Raw genomic sequence first — 22,016 nt, forward strand, 5'->3', positions numbered from 1 at the left:
ATTCAGGGAGCGTGTGTGGTGGGTGAGGGATGAGAGAGAAGGGGGTATATAAGGGTTCAAAACATGATAAAATTAGCAGGATTTTGAAGGTGTGTTATGGGCATATGGCTAAACAAGTAGAAAGTGTAAATGTAACATGAAAGAAAGTCCAAATATAAATCTAAATACAGATGAGAGTTTAGTATGTGAAAAATATGGCATTTTAAATCAATGGGGAAAAGATGGAACATTCAATACGGTGTAAAAATTGAAAACCACATTTAAAAACTTAGAACTCCATTTTTTTTTCCACTTCATTCTTTACAAAAAAATCCATTCAGCTAGCTCAAATATTAAAACATCTAAAAATTAAGCCACAGAAGTGGAGGAATTTTATAATAATCTTTAAGAGGGAAAGGCTTTTCTAGGTATGATTTGTGATCCAGAAGACATAAATGAGTATTAAATTTAGTTAGATGAAACATTTAAAAATCTTTAACTAAATCAAAAGAATGGGGAGAGGAAATATTTTTAATCCATGTCTCTGATACAGTATGATGTTTTACAGTATTTGATGAGCTCTCAGAAATCATTCAGAAAAAGGCCAGCAACCCAATAGGAGACTGGGAGAAGGCAGCATATGCAAGGTGACACCAGGGCAGCACGAAAACCCTGCTGGGATGAGGAGCTGCAAACAGGTGTTCCCTTCAAGCATCTGTCCCTTCTGCCCCTTCTGGTCCCAGAGCTGGGGGATTTCAACCTAAGGAGACTGCCTTCTCTCAGTGCTGCTTCTCCTAAAGGAGATAAAGGGGAGAGCTAACCACAGGAATGATCAGCAGTGAGTGGTTCAGTGATGTCTGATCACGCGTTCTTCTTTCTCCTTTATTGCCCTGGAGAGACACGCACTAGTCCTTGCCTTTGACCTTTCCCATTACACGCTATCAGAAACAGTAACTAAGATCTCGGATAGTGCATCAACTCACAGGTTAGGACAATTAGACACCTAAGGATTACAATGATCTCCAAGCACATCTCCTTGGCCCCTCACACACAATGTGGAGGAAGGCACAGCAGAGAAGCGCCAGAGCAGGACCCTCTAAACGACAGGACTAAGGAGGTATTGCTACCTCTTGCCAGGTCTTGCCAGGTCTAAGGAGGGTATTGTTACCTCTCTTGTCCTGGCCACCATCACCTGGGTACTGTCAGAGCTCCTAATAGGTCTCCCCACTGCCCTTTTACTCCTCTAACATTCCACTCTCCACAGTGAGCTTTTCAGAACAACAGAATGTCCCTCTTCTGCTCAAACTGTGCCCCCTCCTGTCCCAATGGCTTCCGGGCTCCGTATGTGAAGCACCCGGACCAGCTCTCTGACCTCACCCTCGGCTCTGCCCTGCTTTATGGTCCTTGCTCATTCCATGCTGCTTCCCTCCTAAGGGCCTTGCCACTTGCTACTCCCTTTTGCTCAACGCACTGTCCCACATCTTCACACAGCTGGCTGCTTCACATCATTCAGTTTCAGTTGCAGGTCACGGCCTCAGAAACTTCCCTGATCACCCATGTAAAGCACACCACCCAAGGCGTGATCAAACACACCATCCTGTCCTATTTTACAACACTATCGCTACCCAGAATTACCTGAAATTGCCATGTACCTACTGGCTTACTGTCTGTCCCCACCTGCCCACCCCCAGAAGGGCTTTGTTTGTTTTGCTCACCATTGCGTCCCAGCACCTCAAGTTCCTGATACTTGGGTGCTCAAAAAGCTTTTGCGAATAAACAAAATGAACAGATACATGACGCATGTAACAGGCCAGTCTTCAGGAAAAGCACAACTATCCCTGGCATTTAAATCTGAAATTTCTCCCGTGCTTTCTCACAGGAAGATATGGTGTAACATAGCAACCGTCAAGAACTTTTTTATGGTGGCATGAAAAATGAATTTCATAAAGCTCTTTTTTTTTTTAACCTGTCCCGTGGCATGTGGGGTCTTAGTTCCCCACCCAGGGATCAAACCTGTGCCCCCTATAGTGGAAGCACAGAGTTGTCTTCATCACTGGATTGCCAAGGAAATTCCATAGAGCTGTTTCTAATAACATCTTTTAATATATATTGGTGTGGTATAATACCTAAGAAGGGTATTTACTAAAAAAAATTTTATTAAATGCAATTGAGTTGGAGGGAAGTTCTGTCAAAACCATACCATCCAGGTATGGAGCTCTCTAATAATTTTTTTAAGATTTTTTTTTTTTTAATGTGCACCATTTTAAAAGTCTTTACTGAACTTGTTACAATGTTGTTTCTGTTTTTTGCTTTTTTGTCCATGAGGCATGTGGAATCTCAGCACCTCCTGGATGTGGGCTTCACTGTTAACACAAATAGAATGTCTGTCTGGGACAGGGCTTGAATATATTTATTTTTAAAAAGTTCCATAGGAGATTCTGATGCATAACCTCAGTCGGACACCTCTGATCTGGATAATCCTCCATAAATATTACTTACCCCAACTGGTGTTTAGATATTCCATGTTGCCAGTTAGTGCAGTCAGCTGACCTGAGACCAGGAATGCAATCCTCCTGTGAAGCCTGAGGCCCCTAAGAAGACAAAGTACCTAAATAAAGGTACCTGTGGGTTGGACTGAGATTTTCTTTAGAAAAATAGGTCTTTAAACTTTTTAGATTCTTATATACTAAAATCAAAAATTGGACCCCAAACTGCAAAAATGAAATTTAACCTTTCAGGTAGACATATGGTAGGAATATTGGTGTTGCAGTTTCTGAGAGTGCTGTGGTTAAGATAAGGCAGGGGAGCAGTTGTGTGGCATGACATTCTAATTTTATCTCTCAGTATTGAGAATTGGGGTTCTTGGGGGTGGGGAGATACAGATGTGTGATAGAAGAAGTTCAAGTCAAAACCCTAAAGTCCTAAAGGGGCATGAGGGGACTTTTTGGGGGTAATGGAATGTTCTATATTGTCACATGGTGGTGGTTATTATACACATGTCAGAACTCATAACGTGTACCTTTAAAACAAATTTACTGTATGTAAACACACACACTTACCAGCTCTGAACACTGAAAAGGTCTAGGAAGAAAGACCACCTTCTAATAATGAGCACCCCTGGCACCCAGGATATAATCTCCAGTTTTCCAACAAAAGGAACCAGGGGTCCTCGGAGAAACCCTAACTATATAATCTCTATATTAGATACTACAGAAGCTCTCAAGCACTACTACAGTTGAGACAAAAGATAGGACAATTGTGCATGAAAAAGAATTAAAGAGGGCAAACCCAGCATTTCTCCCCTTTCCCATACCCCTAAGCAAACAGTAGATGAGATATTTTCCTTCATACAAGTATTTTAGCTAATAAATAAAGAAGGTGAAGCCACCTCTTAAAAACTGGCTGATCTGGGCATTGGTCAATGATTGCTGGCATTCCCCCGAGAGAGAGAATCAGATATTTTGCCCACCCTCCTCCCCACACCAAAGTGATCAAGCCTCTGGATTCAATTTCCAATCTATAGGAGATACAGAGGAATAGGCTAAACTAAACCAAGGTGATACAGTTTGCAAAATCCAAACAGTAGGAAACACTAGTAGATAAACGTTTCATAAAAAAGTACAAGTGAGCAGGAGTGCTCAAATCTATAAGGATAACAACCAACTTGAATAAAGTAGACCTTATTTGGATCCTGAACCAATTATGAGACAGTTTTTAATAGAAACTAAGTGGATAAAGTAGTTCAGTCGTGTCTCTTTGTGATCCCATGGGTGATCCCACCAGGCTCCTAAGGTCCATGGGATTCTCCAGGCAAGAATACTGGAGTGGATTGCCATTTCCTTCTCCAGGGGATGCTCCTGACTCAGGGATCAAACCTCGGTCTCCTGCATTGCAGGCAGATTCTTTACCATTTGAGCCACCAGGGAAGCCCATAACTGGATATCTGATACTACAGATATGATTTTTAAAACTGTTTATTATAATCCTCAGACATACACAAAAAGCAGGACAGTGAACCCATGTACCCATAACTCAACAACTCAGGACTATCCTTATTTTTCACCTATATTCTACCACTTTTTTAAAACTAAATTTTAAAACAAGTCTCAGATATCATATATTTTTATCTCAAAAATTTTTAAGTACATGTCTTTCAGATAAGGATTTTTAAAAAGAAAAATAAAGCCATAATATCATGATCACACTCAAGAAAATTCTCAATAATTCCTTAATATCATCTAGTGTTAATTTTTTCAGGCATGAAAATGGTTAACAAAAGATCCTGAACTAAAATATTTACAAACGAAATGATAGCTGTGACCTGCTTTGTATAATATGGAAGGGTGGTGTTGGGTGGATGAGGCAAGACTGGTCATAGGTTGATGGTTATTGGTACTGGGTGATAGGCACATGGAGTTAATTATACTGTCCTGTAGATATCTTTGTGTTTGAAATTCTCCCCAAGAGCAAAAACTAAAAACCTACTAGGTAAGGTCAACTCAGACAAGTTAGCCAACCTTTCGAGACACTGTATATAAATCATCATTTGGGATATCTGCCAAGTTGGCAATGACAACAGAGTCAACACAAACATAATCAGCACATAAACGTTTATAGAATGAGATACTAATATTAGACTACGCCATTTAACATTTATTTTAGCTTGCTTTTCAAAAATCAATAAATGTTCTAATTTAGTTTTAGGTTAATCTTTTGATATCTGAGAGTGTACATAAAGACCTTTGCTTTCCTGACAACAAAACCCATTTCAGAGACTAAAAGACAGTACTGTAGCACCAAAAGATAAAGTGTCTTTGATCCAAATTAATCATGATATCCTCATGCCCTTGGACAATGACTGGCCTAGTAATGATCGTGTGATTCAGTTCTGATGAATAAAAGTAAACACGTCTTCTGATTAGGATGTTTGGGAAAGCGTTTACTTTCCTAATTAAAAAGGGAGAGAGTCATGGTTGGCTAGTTCTTATCTCTTTGACTTTCTTTCTAACTAGAGTGTAGCTGAGGTTAGAAATACAGCAGCCGCCTTGTGACCAAGAAGCAACAAGTAGACAGATATAAGCCATATACTGAAGATGGTGGAAAGACAGCAAGAGCTTCGGTCCCTAACTACTATAGAGGAAAAAATTATACCAGCTCCGGACAGTCTAAACCCTTGATCGCTTGTTATTAGAAAAACAATCCCCAATTTGCTTAATCTAGTAGTCTTTTTCTTATAGTTGAAAATATTCCTGATACCATGAAATACATCAAGAAGTAGTAAAAACAATGAAAAAACAAAGCACCAAAAACATCCACTTCTTAAGTGCAAAAGGGTTAAACAACAAGAAAGTTAAATAAGACAACCAACTTAGGAAAGGTGAATATTTATTATACAAATATTGAAATCTATACATTCTTAGCTGATGATATATATTTAGTTAAAAAGTCTTTTACTTTGGATATATGCATCATCTCCTTCATTGTGGTGTCTCTGCTTCTCAACTGTATTAATCCATTCTCCAAAGTAGCTTCAGTAATCAACACTGTGAAGAGGATACTCATTTCATCATATCTAAGAAAAAATAGTTAACCAAAACATATGAGCACAAATATAAATTGGAAATTCACTCCATTACCAGCATTAATTACTCTGGAATCAATGTCACTTTCCAGAGCCACAAAACTCAAAGGCAGTGTTGGAGAGCTAAACCCAAAAACAGTTTTCTCAAGTTTCTGAACCATTTTCAAAGTAAAATCTTCAGAAAATTTCTGACGTATTGTGATAGCTTGGAAGCCATAAAAGAAAATAAAATATAAGAAATAAATACTGTCAGGAAAAAAAAAAAGAAAGAAATATTGGTATCTCAAAACAACATCTGGGATGATATTATGTATGAACCTCAGAATAACCTCGGCCTTTTGGTATGTGGATACAATCCAAGAAAATTATTTTAGACCCAACTCTCTTATACAACTACAATAATATTAGATCCAGTGCACAACAAATGATACCAAAACCCATGTTTGATACATAACTTAGTATGCTAACTTACAGTTTCTAGTTTAGCAGTAACTGAATACATTCCACACTGGCCTTCTTTTTGCTTCAGTCACACACTAGGTCATTACTATTTCTCTTCTTTGTAGGACTCCACCAGAAATTATCTTATTTATCTACTTACTTGTCTATAGTCTACTCTAGCCACTGCAATATAAGCATCACAAGAACAGGAAACTTTGCTGTCTTGTTTGTTGCTGTATCAAAGTACATAAAATATAGTAGGTGCTTTATCTGAATGAACATATTCTGGGACAAAGCAAATAAATATCCTGAGACATAAAACCTTTACTATGTAAAGAACAAACTTAACTTGATAGTGTCCTTAAGACTCCAAGGGTAAGACTTTAGAACTGAGAACATTGGAAGGTTCAAGTACTACTACTTCATTTTATATATGATAAAACCATCAGCTGCTCTACCTCTAGAAACCTGTTTTTCTTCTGAAAGGTCTATTTAATAATTTACTAGAGAACTGAGGAACAAGACACTGAGCTTCACAACTTATCACCTAAAAGACATGTATTTGACACAAAAAGCTAAAAAAAAACACAAAAAAACCCCAAAGTAAGGGAAATGAACTGTTTTATTGAAAAATAGAAGTCATTGGAAATAGCAAGGCTAAGACTAGAGACAGGGAGATCGATTAGGAGATTAGTTCAATGATTCAGCCAAGAGATACTAGTAACCTTAACTTGAGTAGGGACAGTGAAGATGGGGAGAAATGGACGTGAGAGACATTTAGGAGGAAGACAAGAGTCAGTGATGGACTGGGTAAGGGAGAGGTAGGAATGCAGGACAATATCCAGGTTTCAGTCTTAAGTAATCAGGTAAACAGAGGCACCAATCAACTGAGAAAACCTGTTCTCTGTTCTCTGTCCTCTGGAATGAAATTACCTTCCACTCAGCCTGAGAATGAACCATAAGAACGAGCAAGAAAAAGGCACTCCACTCAGGTTCCCACAGTCCTGATTCAACAAACGCATCTAATAGGAGTAATTCCATTCCTGATAAACTGAAAACCTCAGGGACACATACTTCATGGTAGGAGTCCTGAGGTTTCACATAGCACATGGGTAAATATACCTGATGAGTACTGCTTCCTGCTGTAGCAATTAACTAAGGGTTTGTGGTTCTGTAAACAGAACAGTTAGGAATAATTTTAAACTACATTATATATACATATTCAGAAGAGGTTTGTTACCCATAAAGTACAGAAACATCAGATAATCAAAAACTCTGAATAAATACAATTATTTTTAGCAACCAAAAAGATAATTCTCACTTTGAATAAAGTTGTTCCAGTGAAGACTGCACAGTTTCCAGATAACCAGGCCACACAGAAATTCCATTCTCCAGTAATTCATTAAACAGCCCTTGACAAACCTGGGGAAAAATACAAAAACTCTGAATATGAAAGAGAGAAAAGTAGCTAGAAGTAGTACCCTATTTTCATGAAACCACCTATCATCTTTTTCAATCTTTAAAATGGGCATAAATCCTTTTAATTACATAATATTGTTGATAATTTTATATATTATATATTTATAAACTGTATATTTCTTAAGAACTTAAACACTGCAAGGCGTGTTAGTTGTTTAGTCGTATCCGACTCTTTGAGACTGCATGGACCACAGCAGGCCAGGCTTCTCTGTCCATGGAATTCTCCAGGCAAGAACACTGGCTGCTGCTGCTGCTGCTAAGTCGCTTCAGTCGTGTCCGACTCTGTGAGACCCCATAGATGGAAGCCCACCAGGCTCCCCCGTCCCTGGGATTCTCCAGGCAAGAACACTGGAGTGGGTTGCCATTTCCTTCTCCATGCATGAAAGTGAAAAGTGAAAGTGAAGTCGCTCAGTCGTGTCCGACTCTTAGCGACCCCATGGACTGCAGCCCTCCAGGCTCCTCTGCCCATGGGATTTTCCAGGCAAGAGTACTGGAGTGGGGTGCCACTGCCTTCTCCGTAAGAACACTGGAGAGGTGGCCATTTCCTTCTCCAGGGATCTTCCCAACCCAGGGATCGAACCCAGGTCTCCTGCATTGCAGGTAGACTCTTCAAGTCTCTGAGATTTTTATACTAAACTTAAGAATTTTTATTATCATCACTCAAAACACAAAAGCAAAACAGAGTCTATCAAAAAAAAAGCAGATAAGTCCAAAGGGTTATGTTAACTCATCTGAGACTTGAGGATTGAAGAGAAGAGACATCAAAGAAAAGTAAGAAGAAGCTAGAAAAGTATGAAGAAAACTAGGAAAGTGGTATTCCTGAAGCCAACTAAAGAAAATGTTTCAGGAACAGAGAATGATTGATTTGCGTCAGTGGAATGCTAGAGACAAAAGCCTGATGGAAAACACAGAAATAATAATGAGTAAACGACAGTTTACTGTTTTAAAAACGGTGATGAAAAAGAAAGAAAGAAAGAAAAATTTAAAATGCCCGTAACAATCCAAAACTCTAAAGCAAAATTTTCCTCACTGGTGCAGCCGACACAAGATGTTTAGCAGTATCCCTGCCTTCATCAGATGCCTGGAGCACTCTCCCTTACCTTGTGACAACCGAAACTGTTCGCAAACTTTACCAAATGTCCGTGGTGGGGATGGGGAAGGTAATGGCGAGTGGAAGGGTCACATGAGAGCCTGTGCTTGCACTAGAGCACTGTGTCTCCAACTTTAGCTTCAGTAACACCTGGAGGGCTTGCAAAACACAGATGGCTCAGCCTCACCCCAGAGTTTCTGATTCAGCAGGTTTGGCAAGAATTTGCATTTCTAGCAAGTTCCCAGGGAAAAACCAGAGCAAAGTAAATGGGTGTTAAGGTATATGGTATTTTGGGGACAAATGAGAATAAAGATATTAATAAATCTTAGAATGTAAGAGGAAAAAGACTAATATGAGTTTTAGTAAGTTAGTGGTTGCCAGCAGAAAATGACCTCTTCCTAACAGAAGGTGGAAGAGGAAAGAAAAGGCTCTCAGTATGATTAAGGTGAAGATGTGGGGGAATGAGAGCCCTCACGCCACAGACAGTCCACAAACAGGTGCAGCCAGTTTGGAGAGCAAGCTAACCAATACAGTGAAATTAAGGCTACGTGTTCATTTTACCCCCAAATCCGATCCCTGTAAAAACAACCCACAAAACCTCTTCCATGGCCCAGAAAGTTACAGGCATAAGGATTCTGTCATAAAGCTGAGGAAAAAGTTAAAAACAGAACAGGATGCTCCTCGACACCACTCGTTCGGTACAACGCGGGAGGCGCCAAGCAGCACCATTCTTCCTGTAAACAAGCAAAGCAGAGCAGGGCCTGCAAGGGCACCGAAAATCTCAGAGGCAGAGCTCTTCTTTGTCCTGCAAGCGGAAAAAACAAACTCCCCAGGAACTTGGTACCTCCTGCGGTGTTTGGGAAGTCCTCCTCAATCCTGGGGGCAAATGTGGACATCAAGCCATTCTCTTTCCCTTTCCCTGAGCTCAGTATCACCACCTTCCCAGACCCTCCCCAAGAGCTTGAGAAAGCCAGTTAATCTTTCAAGAGTCCTCACTCAGTTCTGGACGGTCTGAGTCACCCAGACAGAAATGACTGCTGAAGGGGCCCTGGCTTTTTTTAAGAGTATTTAATTTGACCAGATACAGTAAAAAATAAAATAAGATTGCAAATCTAGAGCTTGTGCTGATACCAACAAGTATCAAAATGTTAAGTTGGCCAATAAACACACGAAAAGATGCTTAACATCGTTCAGTATTAGAGAAATGCAAATCAAAACTACAATGAGATACCACCTCACTCCGGTCAGAATGGCCGTCATCAAAAACATCTACAAACAATAAAGGCTGGAGAGGACAGGGAGAAAAGGGAACCCTCTTGTACTCTTGGTGAGACTGTAAATTGATACTGCCACTATGGAGAACAGCAATGGAGATTCCTTAAAAACCTAGGAATAAAACCACCACATGATCCAGCAGTCCCACTACTGGGCATATACCCTAAGACAACCACAATTCAAAAAGACACATGTAACCCAATGTTCATTGCAGCATTATTTACAAAAGCTAGGGCATGGAAGCAACCTAGATGTCCACTGAGAGATGAATAGATAGAGAAGCTGTGGTACATATACACAGTGGAATATTACTCAGCCATAAAAAGGAATGGATCTGAGTCAGTTCTAGTAAGGTGGATGAACCTAGAGCCTGTTACACAGAGTGAAGTCAGAAAAACAAATATTGTATATTAATGCATATATATGGAAGCTAGAAAAACAGCACTGATGAGCCTGTCTGCAGGGAAGGAATGGAGATGCAGACACAGAGAACAGACTTGCGGACACAGTGAGGGAAGCAGAGGGCGGGACCCACTGAGAGAGCAGCGCTGACATATACGGCACTGCTGTGCTGAGCCGCTCAGTCGTGTCTGACTCTGAGACCCCGTGGACTGTAGCCCGCCAGGCTCCTCTGTCCAAGGGAGTTCTCCAGGCAAGAATACTGGAGTGGGTTGCCATGCCCTCCTCCAGGGGATCTCCCCAACCCAGGATCAAACCCAGGTCTCCTGCATTGCAGGCGGATTCTTTACCATCTGAGTCACCGGGGAAGCCCAATACTGGAGCGGGTAGCCTATCCCTTCTCCAGGGGATCTCCCCAACCCAGGAATCAAACCAGTGTCTCCTGTATTACAGGTGGAGTCTTTACCAGCTGAGCTACCGGGAAGCCCATATATAACACTATCCTGTGTAAAGCAGCTCTCTAGTGGGAAGCTGCTATATAACACAAGGAGCCCAATCTGCTGCTCTGTGATGGTCTAGATGGGTGGGTGGGAGAGTGGAGGGAGGCTCAGGAGCTGGAGGATATACATATAATTATGGCTGATTCGAGTTGTATGGCAGAATCCAGCACAACACTGTAAAGCAATTATCCTCCAATTTAAAAAAAAGTGTTAAAAAGAGAAAAGGTAAGAAGTTACTCACTAGACTTCTGTACAAATATTTTGATCACCAAAATTATGTATACTCATTTTAAAAAATGCAATTATGACTGAGCATGACATTAACAGCAAAATCCACACAAGTGTATTCAGTCTCTTTTGTATGCTATATTTCAAATTGCATTAATTAATCACAGTATTTATCCACAGTTCATTATTCAGTTAAAGATTTTTTTAATGAATCAAAAGAAAACTTAGATGGCAAACTACTCATTTACTTGGAATAGCGGTTACAGTTGAAATCCAGACACTGAAGCTTGTTTAACCCACCTGTCTTAGTTCCACTGTTGGGCCTCGTCCCACATCCAAAGCAGCTTTAATAGGCGCCAAGCAAGGGTGAAGTTTAAGCACCTGAAACAATTTAAAGAGCAGGGGTAAGAAGGACAAGCACCAACCAACACGAAGCTGCTTCAACAGTTAAAATTTTCTGTGTGAAAATGGAAGCTAGCTGAGGTCATAAAAGGTCATGTAAAGATTCAGCTGCCATAGATGTCTCCATTTAGGCATTCTGCAGAAATACATCCATCTGATGCTCTCCTCTCTCCCGACAACTCCATTTTCCCTCAGTTGAAATGCCCTTTCAAAGGAACCACTGCCTTCACTACCCAGCCTGCGCCATGCGCCTTATCACTTGCACCTTCTCTGCCAAAACCCATCACGCTACACATTCATTCAGCCATTTAACACTTGTATGAGAAACAGTTCTAGGTGGTGGGGACAAAAATCCCTGTCCCTCACGATGGGGAGAAGATAACAAAATAAAAAAGTAATATATTTGAAGGTAGGAAAAGAAAAGAAAGTGAAGTCGCTCAGTCGTGTCCGACTCTGCGACCCCATGGACTGTAGCCCACCAGGCTCCTCTGTCCATGGGATTTTCCAGGCAAGAGTACAGGAGTGGGTTGCCATTGCCTTCTCCAGGAGATCTTCCCAATCCAGGTATTAAACCCAGGTCTCCCACGTGCAGGCAGACGCTTTACCATCTGAGCCACCAGGGAAGCTCTATATTTGAAGGTAGTAAGTGCTTAAAAGGAAAAAAAGAAAGAAAGAAGATATGTGTTGGCAAGGGGTGGGCTAGGGGAGGGCTGTTTGCAATTTTAAATAAGGTGATAAGAGAAAGTCTCCTCTCTGAGGTGACATTTGAGCAAAGACTTGAAAGTGGATTGAGGGGCAAGACCTGTGCGTTTGGAGGAAGAGCACTCAGACAAAGGGAGAACTAATGACATGACTCTGGGGGCACACCTGGCATGTTCTAGAAACAACGATGATGTCTGTATTGCTGGAGCAGACTGAGTAACGTGGAGACGAGCTGAAGGTCAAAAAGAAAAAGGTTTTGTAAAACATTTTAAGGGGCTTGAGCTTTTCCCCTGAGTAAGAGGAGCTTACTGGAGGGTTTAAAGCAGAGGAGCCGAGTAACATGAATGTTCAAAAGGGCCACTCAGTGCAGGGTGGTGGGGATGACGGTGGCTTAGATCAGAGTTCAAGGAGGGGAGGTGGTAAGAAAAGACCAGATTCAAGATATATGTTGGAGACAGAGTCAAAGAGGTTTTGCTGATGGTTTGGAAGTAGGGTATAAGAGAAAGAAGGGATCTCCCTTGTTTGTTTGCCACAAATGCCCCATAAATCCCAACTCCCAGAATGGCCACATCAGGCTAAATGAACACCGCATAATAAATCACTAACTGTGCAGAGTGGAGCTACAAGCTCATGGTGTCTGATGCCAGGTGAGCACTCAACATGTTAAAACTTTTGATTTAGAGACGCTCCCTGTCACAGTTGAGGGGAATAGGACTATTCTAAACTCTTGCCACTTAAACCCCTACTCCTCCACATTTTAAGCTAACAATCTTGCTTCTGAATTCCCCAAGAAAACAAAGGATGTGAGTAAAGCTTCCTTCAAGGGCTAAACAGCCCTGGCAGCCTATTTTTATCTATACTATTGTTTTTCCTCCCTGCTGTTTAAAGTAACCCTTTTCAAGACAACCCACCTCCCCCTGCAACATGTATTCTTGATTCTGTCTTAATCCTTCTTGTTACTTCCAAAATTTTGCTCCATTAGGCATTTCATTTCTCTCCTACAGCTGCAACTCCTCCTCTCTCTCTTGATTTTGAGCCCGTAAGAATGCTAAAACTGCACATCCTAAAATAAGCCTTTCCCTTGACCCAGACCCATGGCTTGCTCCTGTGATCCAGTGACCAGCCACTTGGGGTCAGACCAGAAGCTGAGAGGTCAATATCACAAGTCTGGCTGGTCTGTCTTACTCCTATTTAACATTTTGCTTCTGATGTAAGTGGAAGCCATCAGTTAAGAGGCTCAGGGGCTGAGAGTGAGAGAGCTGTCTAGCTGCCCAAGATCAAACAGAAACGCCTTTGGGGCTACCCAGTAGGGATTCCCGGTTCTAATTCTGCAAGAACCTGCTTATTATTCCTGTGGCCGCATTCTCTAAGAAACCTGAAAAATATTTCAATTACTTGCACTAAAAAAAATTATTATTCAGACTTTATGTTAGAAACCAAGTACGCTAACACAAAAAAGAGGGGAGAAACCTGTATTTTTAACTTCCCAAGGCTGTCTCTGAAATATCAAAGTACCTTTCTATGAAGATCTTTCTTTCTTGTAAAGGAGTTCTCTGTTAGCTGGAAAGAATCATAGAGGTAGGCCAGCATGCCTCGGTCTAGATCTCCATTTATAGATAAAACAGAAGGAACCACATTTTTCCGCCCATCTCGGCCCTCAATAGAAAAGTACAACAAAAATAAAGCATTATTCAGCAGAACTACCTCCTAAAATCACATTTTAGACTTACAGAATCAGTGATCAATAAATCTGATCAATAAAACTGACCAATAAATCTAGACAGAATGATGAAATTAATTTAAAAGTTATCATTTTGGCAACCCTCACAGTAATCATTGATTTGGGCAAAAAAGATGCTGTAACATCAGCAGGTCAAAATTTGCTGAGAAACAGGTTATTTTTACGTAAAGTATCTGCCCACAAAAGACTTATTAATTACTTGCCAAGGAATAACCTCAAAATACTTATCAGCTTTACAATGGAGAAACCTGGTAGGGTCATCTTAATCAAGTGATAAAGGTTAATATCACCAGTAACAAACGGCTATCACATGCCTCCTGATACGATGCACTGCGGAGAGGGTGGCACCATCTCTGTGGCATGCCTAGCAAAAAACACTTGAAGGAAACTCCAACCAAGGGACGGTCTACAGAGCAGCTGGCCTGTACTCTTCAAAAATGTCAAGGTCATGAAAGACAAGGAGAGATAAAAGGAATTGTTCATTTGAAGGGGACTAAGAACACATGACAATTACTTGAAACCCAATCCTAGATTGGATCCTGGACCTATAAAGGGCAGATCGGAATAACTGATTACATTTGAAGGGTTCTGTAGATGTGACAGTAGATGTGACAGCAGATTACTGTTACTTTTCTGATCATAATGACCGCACTGCAGTTATATAGGTGAGTCCTTGTAATACTTGAGAAATGCATACTGAAGTACTGAGAAGTCTTGGGCCAGCCACCATGTCTACAGTTAATTCTCAAATGGTTCAGAAACAATCACAGGGTAGTCCAGTGGTTAAGAATCTGCCTTCTAACACAGGGACAAGGGTTCGACCCCTGGTCTGGGAACTGAGATTCCACATGCCACGGGGCAACTGAGTCTGTGCACAACGAAGACCTGACACGGCAGAAAACTAATAAATAAAATCTGAAAACATAATAAAATGTACAAGTCAGAGGGTTTTTTAAAAAGTATATCTTAAAAATGATCATGGTTAGAGAATCTGGGTAAAGGACACACAGGAGCACAAGGGAAAACATACGTGTACTTGAGCCACACTTCCAGGATACATGTGTAAAAGTTCATGATCTCCTAGGTTCCACAGGGTTTCTATTGGCTCCTTTCCCCAGGGGAAATTGTAGTAAAGTCTGTTTCCTTTTCTGCCTGCTTCATCCTGACAATCTCCACTGCTGAAGTTAGATGGACTCATAGCAAACTGGAAAGGAAAGTTTGTCTTATTAACATATTAAAATGAACATTAGAAAGTAAAGTTGCCTGCAGCAACTGAAATGAAATGGGTCAGGTTCCACATAAGAACTGTGAAGTTGAATTAAATATGAGTGACTATGCTGCTAAAAATACTGTTTTTTAATCTCAAAGAATTACAGAGAATAACTGCTGATGCTATCTAGCCTTTCTGTGGTCAATTAAAAAGAAGGGAAGGAACCATGAACTTAGATACAGAAGAAAGTATCACATACCATTCTCATCCTTCCATAAACAGCCTGAGTATTTGTGATCATTTCATTTAGTTTAGGTGAGTATTTGGAGATTCTGAGAGTTAGAGTAATAAGACAACGGCAAGACAAAAATGCTTACTTCAGCTTTTCTCTCTTAGGCTTACATTAAAACTTGACTGTAAATTACAGGACCGTTTGACTAACATGGAGAGTTCATGGAGGTTGGGAGGAAAAGCTAAAGCTGTAAGAGTGGGCAAGGGTCAAACTCTATACCAGTCAGGAATGCCAGGTAAGAGAATTTGAACTTTATTTTGTTGAAGCCTTACCAACAAAAGTTTCTGACCAAAACATCAACAAACACCTTTACCAAAGTAACTTACAGAACAATGAAAATCATTACAAAGAGTTTTTTTTATATGTACTTGTTAATTTTTATAGCTGTCTCATAAATATAACATAGCTACATCAAATAAAATTTAATTTATTATAGAGAAGTATTACTTCTTACTTAGCCAATTTGCCTATTCATTATTAAATTAAAGGTTAATTATTGTAGTACCTTTCTCCACCATAGGAGTCGATGACGTAACCAGAAATCAAGCCACTGGCTTGCAGTTCTTGCTGAAGTAAACCATACCAGAGAAGCTTCAGTCTTTTCACCGATTCTTTAGATATGAGAAATATAAGACAATCATTTATTTGAAAATGATATAGTCTATCCCAAAGTGAAAGTGACTGTTTAAACACAAGGCCAAGTTATATGCCATTTTCTGTGTACCTTTTAACACCATCAGGTGTCTGCTTAGTATCAGAAACAGGGTGAAAACACGCTCCAATCTGAGCAAGGCCAAAAGGTAGCCTCTTGTTTACCAGATCCAGGTAACTAACATAGTGCTCCAAGGCACCTGTTAAAAAATAAATCAGTCATTGTATAAATCTGTTGCATAAACCCAATCATTTTGGTCAATTTATAGACAAATTAATAATATAATGCTAACACAGCAATAAGTAATGGTAACATGGAGCTCAAGTAGATCTTAGTTGATTACCACTTAATTTCAAGTAGTGCTCTCCAACTTTTTAGTTTGACGATTTTCAAATCTACAAGAAAGTTGAAAGAATAGTACAATAAACATCTGTAAATCCTTCACCTAGATTCACCAACTGTAAACATTTTGCCACATTTTTCTTGTTCACCACAAAACATTTCAGCAGGCCCCTCCTAAAATTAAAACTATTCACTGTACACCTTTATTACACCATTAATCATGTCATGATTTCACCTAACATATGATCAATATTTTATTTTCTGTCACCCCAAATGCCATTTATTGCTGTCTTTTTCTCCCTAATTAAGGTTAATAAATGCTCTGCATTTTGATTAGGTTTCTTAAATCACTCTAAATCTAGACTATTTCTCTGATTTCTCCAACTTTGCTTTTAATAACACTGACTTTTGATTTGAGTACAGGCCAGTCACAGATTAATCTCAAATTAGACTTGTCTGAATGTTCTCTTATGATTTAATTTGGGTTAATCATTTTTAGCAAGAATACTACCTAGTTGATATGTTTTGTCTTACTGCATCCTAATAGGAGGAACCTAGTATCAAATGATCCCATTTCTAATGAAACCAGATTTAGATTAACTAGTTCAGGCAGTGAATATCCATTCCCCACTATTATCCTACTCCCCAAAAATCTTCCACCCAATCTTTTAGAATTCACTGATGACCCCTGCTTGAATTATCGTATCAAGGATTACAAAGGTAGTTTTTCTATTCTAGTGTTCCTTCTACATTTACTGCACTGCTCCTATTAAAACAAACTCTCTTCAACTCCTCTTTCTACCAAGAGCCTGAATTACACCAAGAGCCTTAATTACTTATTTTTTTCATTAACACTGTGGATTAGATTTTTAATGTGTTCTCATCCATTACCATCAATATTTATTTTAATGTTCAATTTGTCCCCAATTTAGCCAGTGGGAATCTCCTTCAAGCCAGTATCTATGTCCTTTTATCATAAAGGACTCCCGCTCCTGCTCCTTGGAAGGAAAGCTACAACATACCTAGACAGTGTATTAAAAAGCAGAGACATCACTTTGCCGACAAAGTTCTGTATAGTATAGTCAAAGCTATGGTTTTTCCAGTAGTCATGTATGCATATCAGAGTTGGACCATAAAAAAGGCTGAGTGCCAAAGAACTGATGCTTTTGGATTGTGGTGCTGGAGAAGACTCTTGAGAGTCCCTTGGACTGCAAGGAGATCAAAGCAGTCAATCCTAAAGGAAATCAACCCTAAATATTCATTGGAAGGACTGATGCTGAAGCTCCAATACGTTGGCCACCTGACGGGAAGAGCCAACTCAATGAAAAAGACCCTGATGCTGGAAAAGACTGAAGGCAAAAGAAGAAGGGGATGGTGAGATAGTGGGATGGCATCACTGACTCAATGGACATGAATCTGAGCAAATTCTGGGAGATAGTGAAGGACAGGGAAGCCTGGTGCACTGCAGTCCATGGGGTCACAAAGAGTCGGACACAACTTAGCGACTGAACAACAATACTTAGTCTTCTAGTAATTTTTTGCTTTCTAGCACCATAAACTGTCCCAAAGTCACCTTATATTGTCCCTGCCCCAGACCTGGAATAAGCCATTTCTCCAAGTACTGGTTCCTTTTAGAAACTTAATTCTAGGTGTGCTCATTGCTATTGTCATTGTTTCTAGGCCTTTTCAATGAAGAAAAGTTAGGAAATATGTATTTTTAAAATAAGTTCATACTGATAGTCAATTCAAACAATATTACAAAGTTTATCCTTATCTGCTTTGTATCTTTTTTCTTACAGTGAAAATCTTGGTTCCTACTAAATCTATCCATGGGTCTATTTGCTCAGAGTTGGACACAACTGAGCAGGCATGCACAAAATATATGTAAAATAGCTTCAGAACTATAATTCCAACATTTCTACTTAGAATAAATCAAAGTTCAAGACTTCTTACACTTAGATTATATCCCACTAAATGACAACACTGTGTTCAACAGTTACTTGAGATTTCCACTTCCCATAACAATTGGCAAGCTTGTTGACAAGAAAAGCTTGGCGGAGAAACTTTAAAAAATCTGTTTAAAGACACAAGAGAGCTATCAAGGCAGTAAGGACCGAGGGTCCAAGATTTGGAGAGAAAGGAAGAGTAGAGAGGTGAATTCACTTTCACATCTGAAGTAGCAGAGCTGAGAAGCTGAAACGGACATCGTATAGGGCTGGGAAGTATAAAAATTGTAGTCCAAAGGTCATAAGAAAGACAAGCCCTGGCGAACACCCCAGCCTTTCACTAGGGACACCTAAAGGATTGCCTTCTAGGGGTCAAGTGCAAACGAAGCTGTCAATGAACTTTCTGGATAAATATGCCCTAACTGCCTGCCCAAAGCAAAAGTAATCCCCATCCGCTAGCCCACAGATAGAAGAAAACGTCACCCAGAGCCTCAATTTATCTCTACAATTAACACACAAATTACTTAGAAAATCAAGAGAAAAGTCCAAATGAACAAAAGTCCAGAGTAACACAGATACTAGAAACAGACATAACTGAGTTATCAGACCAGACTTTGAAATGTGATCAATGTGTTCAAGAAAGTTGGTAACAAGATGGGGGAAGTCTAACATATGTGTAACTAATCACAGGACAGAAGAAAGAGAACAGGGCAGTAGCGATCTTTGGAGATAAAATGGCTGAGAATTTTTAAAAACCATTCATACTTAGATCAGTTCAGTCACTCAGTCGTGTCCGATTCTTTGCAGCCTCATGGACTGCAGCACGCCAGGCTTCCCTGTCCATCACCAACTCCTGCAGTTTACTCAAACTCATGTCCATTGACTCGGTGATGCCATCCAACCATCTCATCCTCTGTCGTCCCATTCTTCTCTCTCCTTCAATCTTTCCCAGCATCAGGGTCTTTTCAAATGAGTCAGCTCTTCACATCAGGTGGCCAAAGTATTCATAGCCAGAGGCTACCACAATAGTTCAGACATGAAATAGAGAAGGCAAGGGCATCGGGCATAGAAAGAAATGGCAAACTGGTACTTGAAAGCCAGAAGCACCAGACAACTAAAAGATTAGGCAAATGCATGGATTTAAGTTTCTTAAAGGGAAGAGAATGTCTAGCTCATCAGTAAATACTTTCATGAATCTAAGACAGCTGTGTTTCATTTTCTCATAGGAAATAAAAAATTGATTTGTTTTGGAACATGGTAATGAAAAGTGATTTAACTTCCCCAAAGTAAAACCATCATGAATAATTAAAGTAGTTCAAATCAAAATGGTCACATTTACTCCACAGTTTAAGTTTGCCTTATTAAGGAAATCTTTAAAAGGTTGTAAGTACTAATTTTCACAGACCATGGACATTGGTTATTTCAAATTACTTCCTGCTACTGCTAAGTCGCTTCAGTCGTGTCCAACTCCGTGCAACCCCACAGACGGCAGCCCACCAGGCTCCCCCGTCCCTGGGATTCTCCAGGCAAGAATACCGGAGTGGGTTGCCATTTCCTTCTCCAATGCATGAAAGTGAAAAGTGAAAGAAGTCACTCAGTCGTGTCCGACTCTTTGCGACCCCACGGACTGCAGCCTACCAGGCTCCTCTGTCCATGGGATTTTCCAGGCAAGAGTACTGGAGTGGGTGGCCACTGCCTTCTCCAAATTACTTCCTAGTACCAATTAATTAAAAAAAAAAAAAAAGGGCAAGGATAACATGTTGCAAAGATGAGATGCTTTAAAAAAAAAAATCTAATCCCCCCCCAGAATCTCTACTATCATGTACTATTTAACATTAAAGGTATACTGTGCCCTACAAAGTTCTGTGTATTCACTCAAGAATCACTTATAAAACTTGATCAGTCCTATTATTCTGCCAATTCAAAAATTACCTGAAGGGCTCTTCAAACAACAGATTATGTAGATCAGTACGAAAAACTGAGGGAGGGCATTTTCTTGTTGCTCTGGAAAAACGAGCTCTTTTTTTTAATTTGGCTATGCGGCATATGGGATCTTAGTTCCCTGATCCGGGATCAAAGCCACACCCTTGCACTGGAAGCTTGGAGTCTTAACCACTGGACCACCAGGGGAAGGCCCAAAACGAGCTCTTGCTAAGTCGTGTGTGTGTGTGTGTGTGTGTGTGTGTGTGTTAAAAGAGTAACTGTGGAAATACTTGTTAGTATTTTAGTAACAATGAACCAACTATTCAAACACGCGATTTAACTTAGGTCCTAATTCTAGGACTACTCAATTGAACTCCAAAATACTACGGTTGCCTTGGGAAACTGACAGCTTTACTAGATCCTTGAACCAGATTCTTTTAAGAAACAATAACGATCCCATGAACCAGTTGTCTCCAAGGTAGCAAGACTGTCAATAAATCCAACTACGTCAAGAAGACAGATTCAGGTAATTTCCTTTCCACGTGACTAAAGGGCCAGTTGCAATTCGTGAAATCGAGCGAGATTGCCTTTCCACCCCACCTATTTTGAAGCATGAAATCGTGAAGCATACCGTGAAGAAGGTTCTCCCGTAGTTTCCCAGAAGTGTTTAGTAAGTTCTCAAGAAATGCTACTAGCTGTTCCTTACTCAGCTCTTTGTCTTGCAAGATTTCGCGCAGTGTTTCTGCAGAAACTAACCTGAAGCCATTGTCCACCGGCAGCGAAGGACCTGGTTCACGATGGAGGGCGTCTACCGGGAACACCTGCTCCCTGAACACCACCACTGAGGACCACCATTCGGCCGCCAGGTTCTTCCGCAACTCTATGCCCAAGGGGCCAAGGCCGGGGTGGCATCCGTTTAGAAGAGAATCTCGGCTAAGCTGCTGCTTGGTGCCACTGAGGAAACGTCTCTTCCGACAGATCTCTACCAGCGGCTCACTCCCCTCACCACCAGACTCGGGGGCCTCTCTCGGCTCGTTTCGGGGTAGCTCCGCTTGCGACCTCACGGGCCCTACGAAGGAGCCTGTCCCTTTCGACAACTGCTCCGGCTGCCTCCCATCTACTTGACCCCCAAACCCAGACAACAGGCACCGGCAGATTCTCTGGCAAGCTCTGATGGCTGGAGCAGAGCGCATCGCCCTCGGGTGTTACAGAGCAGTCTCCTACTAACTGGCTGATCCCAAAAAACCGCCACAACAGGGCGAGCCCAAGGGTCCAGTTGCGCAGGCGCGACGGAAGTGAGCGTGAGCGGAGACCGGTCCCTCCCACGGAAGTACGTCACTGCGTTCCGGCCGCCGCCGTCCCATCCCTTTCGTCCAGGTGAATACAGGATTCCTCTTCTTTTCTCAAGGTCTAGATCCTTCAGACTGCTGCTCTTTTAATCCGTCCTCAGCACCGAAAGATCATTGCCATCTGCTTTTTACTATCCCGCTGTTCCCAGTAGAATCAGCTTTATTTTCCTATTTGCTTTTGCCAAAATACCTAGGTGTTCTGCACATTTCCGTTTACATACACCTTATTTAAATGGTAATTTGCATTCTCAACGTCGTGTTACCGAAAACCTTAGTTCCTTTTTAAAAAAAGGGTGTAGTCCTGAATGTTAGAGACCAGGCCTCTTGTGCATCTCTACTAAAAATGCTGTCACCATCCTCCCTGTCCTCTCCTGGAAGTACGTGAATGGACGTTGTGACGATCAAGTATAGTCCCTTTACATATATTAAACAAGGATGCCCTTGGCCACCTGTACCCATCACCTGAAAACACTTAAAAAACTGCT

General features: G+C 40.7%; 1 protein-coding gene across 3 annotated transcripts; it reads right to left on the minus strand.

The window, feature by feature from the left end:
- Positions 1–3: 3 nt before the first annotated feature.
- POLG2 (DNA polymerase gamma 2, accessory subunit) lies at positions 4–21,460 on the minus strand. Of its 3 annotated transcripts, XM_024979743.2 has the most exons (9): positions 20,814–21,460; positions 16,044–16,170; positions 15,825–15,930; positions 14,848–15,021; positions 13,592–13,732; positions 11,273–11,353; positions 7,323–7,423; positions 5,434–5,551; positions 4–2,570 (listed from the first exon to the last, which is right to left on the minus strand). In XM_024979743.2, exons 1-9 carry the CDS (start codon positions 21,373–21,375, stop codon positions 2,475–2,477), a joined length of 1,506 nt encoding a protein of 501 aa, XP_024835511.1. In that variant the 5' UTR covers positions 21,376–21,460; the 3' UTR covers positions 4–2,474.
- Between the last annotated feature and the right edge of the window lie 556 nt (positions 21,461–22,016).

The sequence above is a fragment of the Bos taurus genome, chromosome 19, assembly GCF_002263795.3.
Source record: "Bos taurus isolate L1 Dominette 01449 registration number 42190680 breed Hereford chromosome 19, ARS-UCD2.0, whole genome shotgun sequence".
NCBI classification, from domain to species: domain Eukaryota; kingdom Metazoa; phylum Chordata; class Mammalia; order Artiodactyla; family Bovidae; genus Bos; species Bos taurus.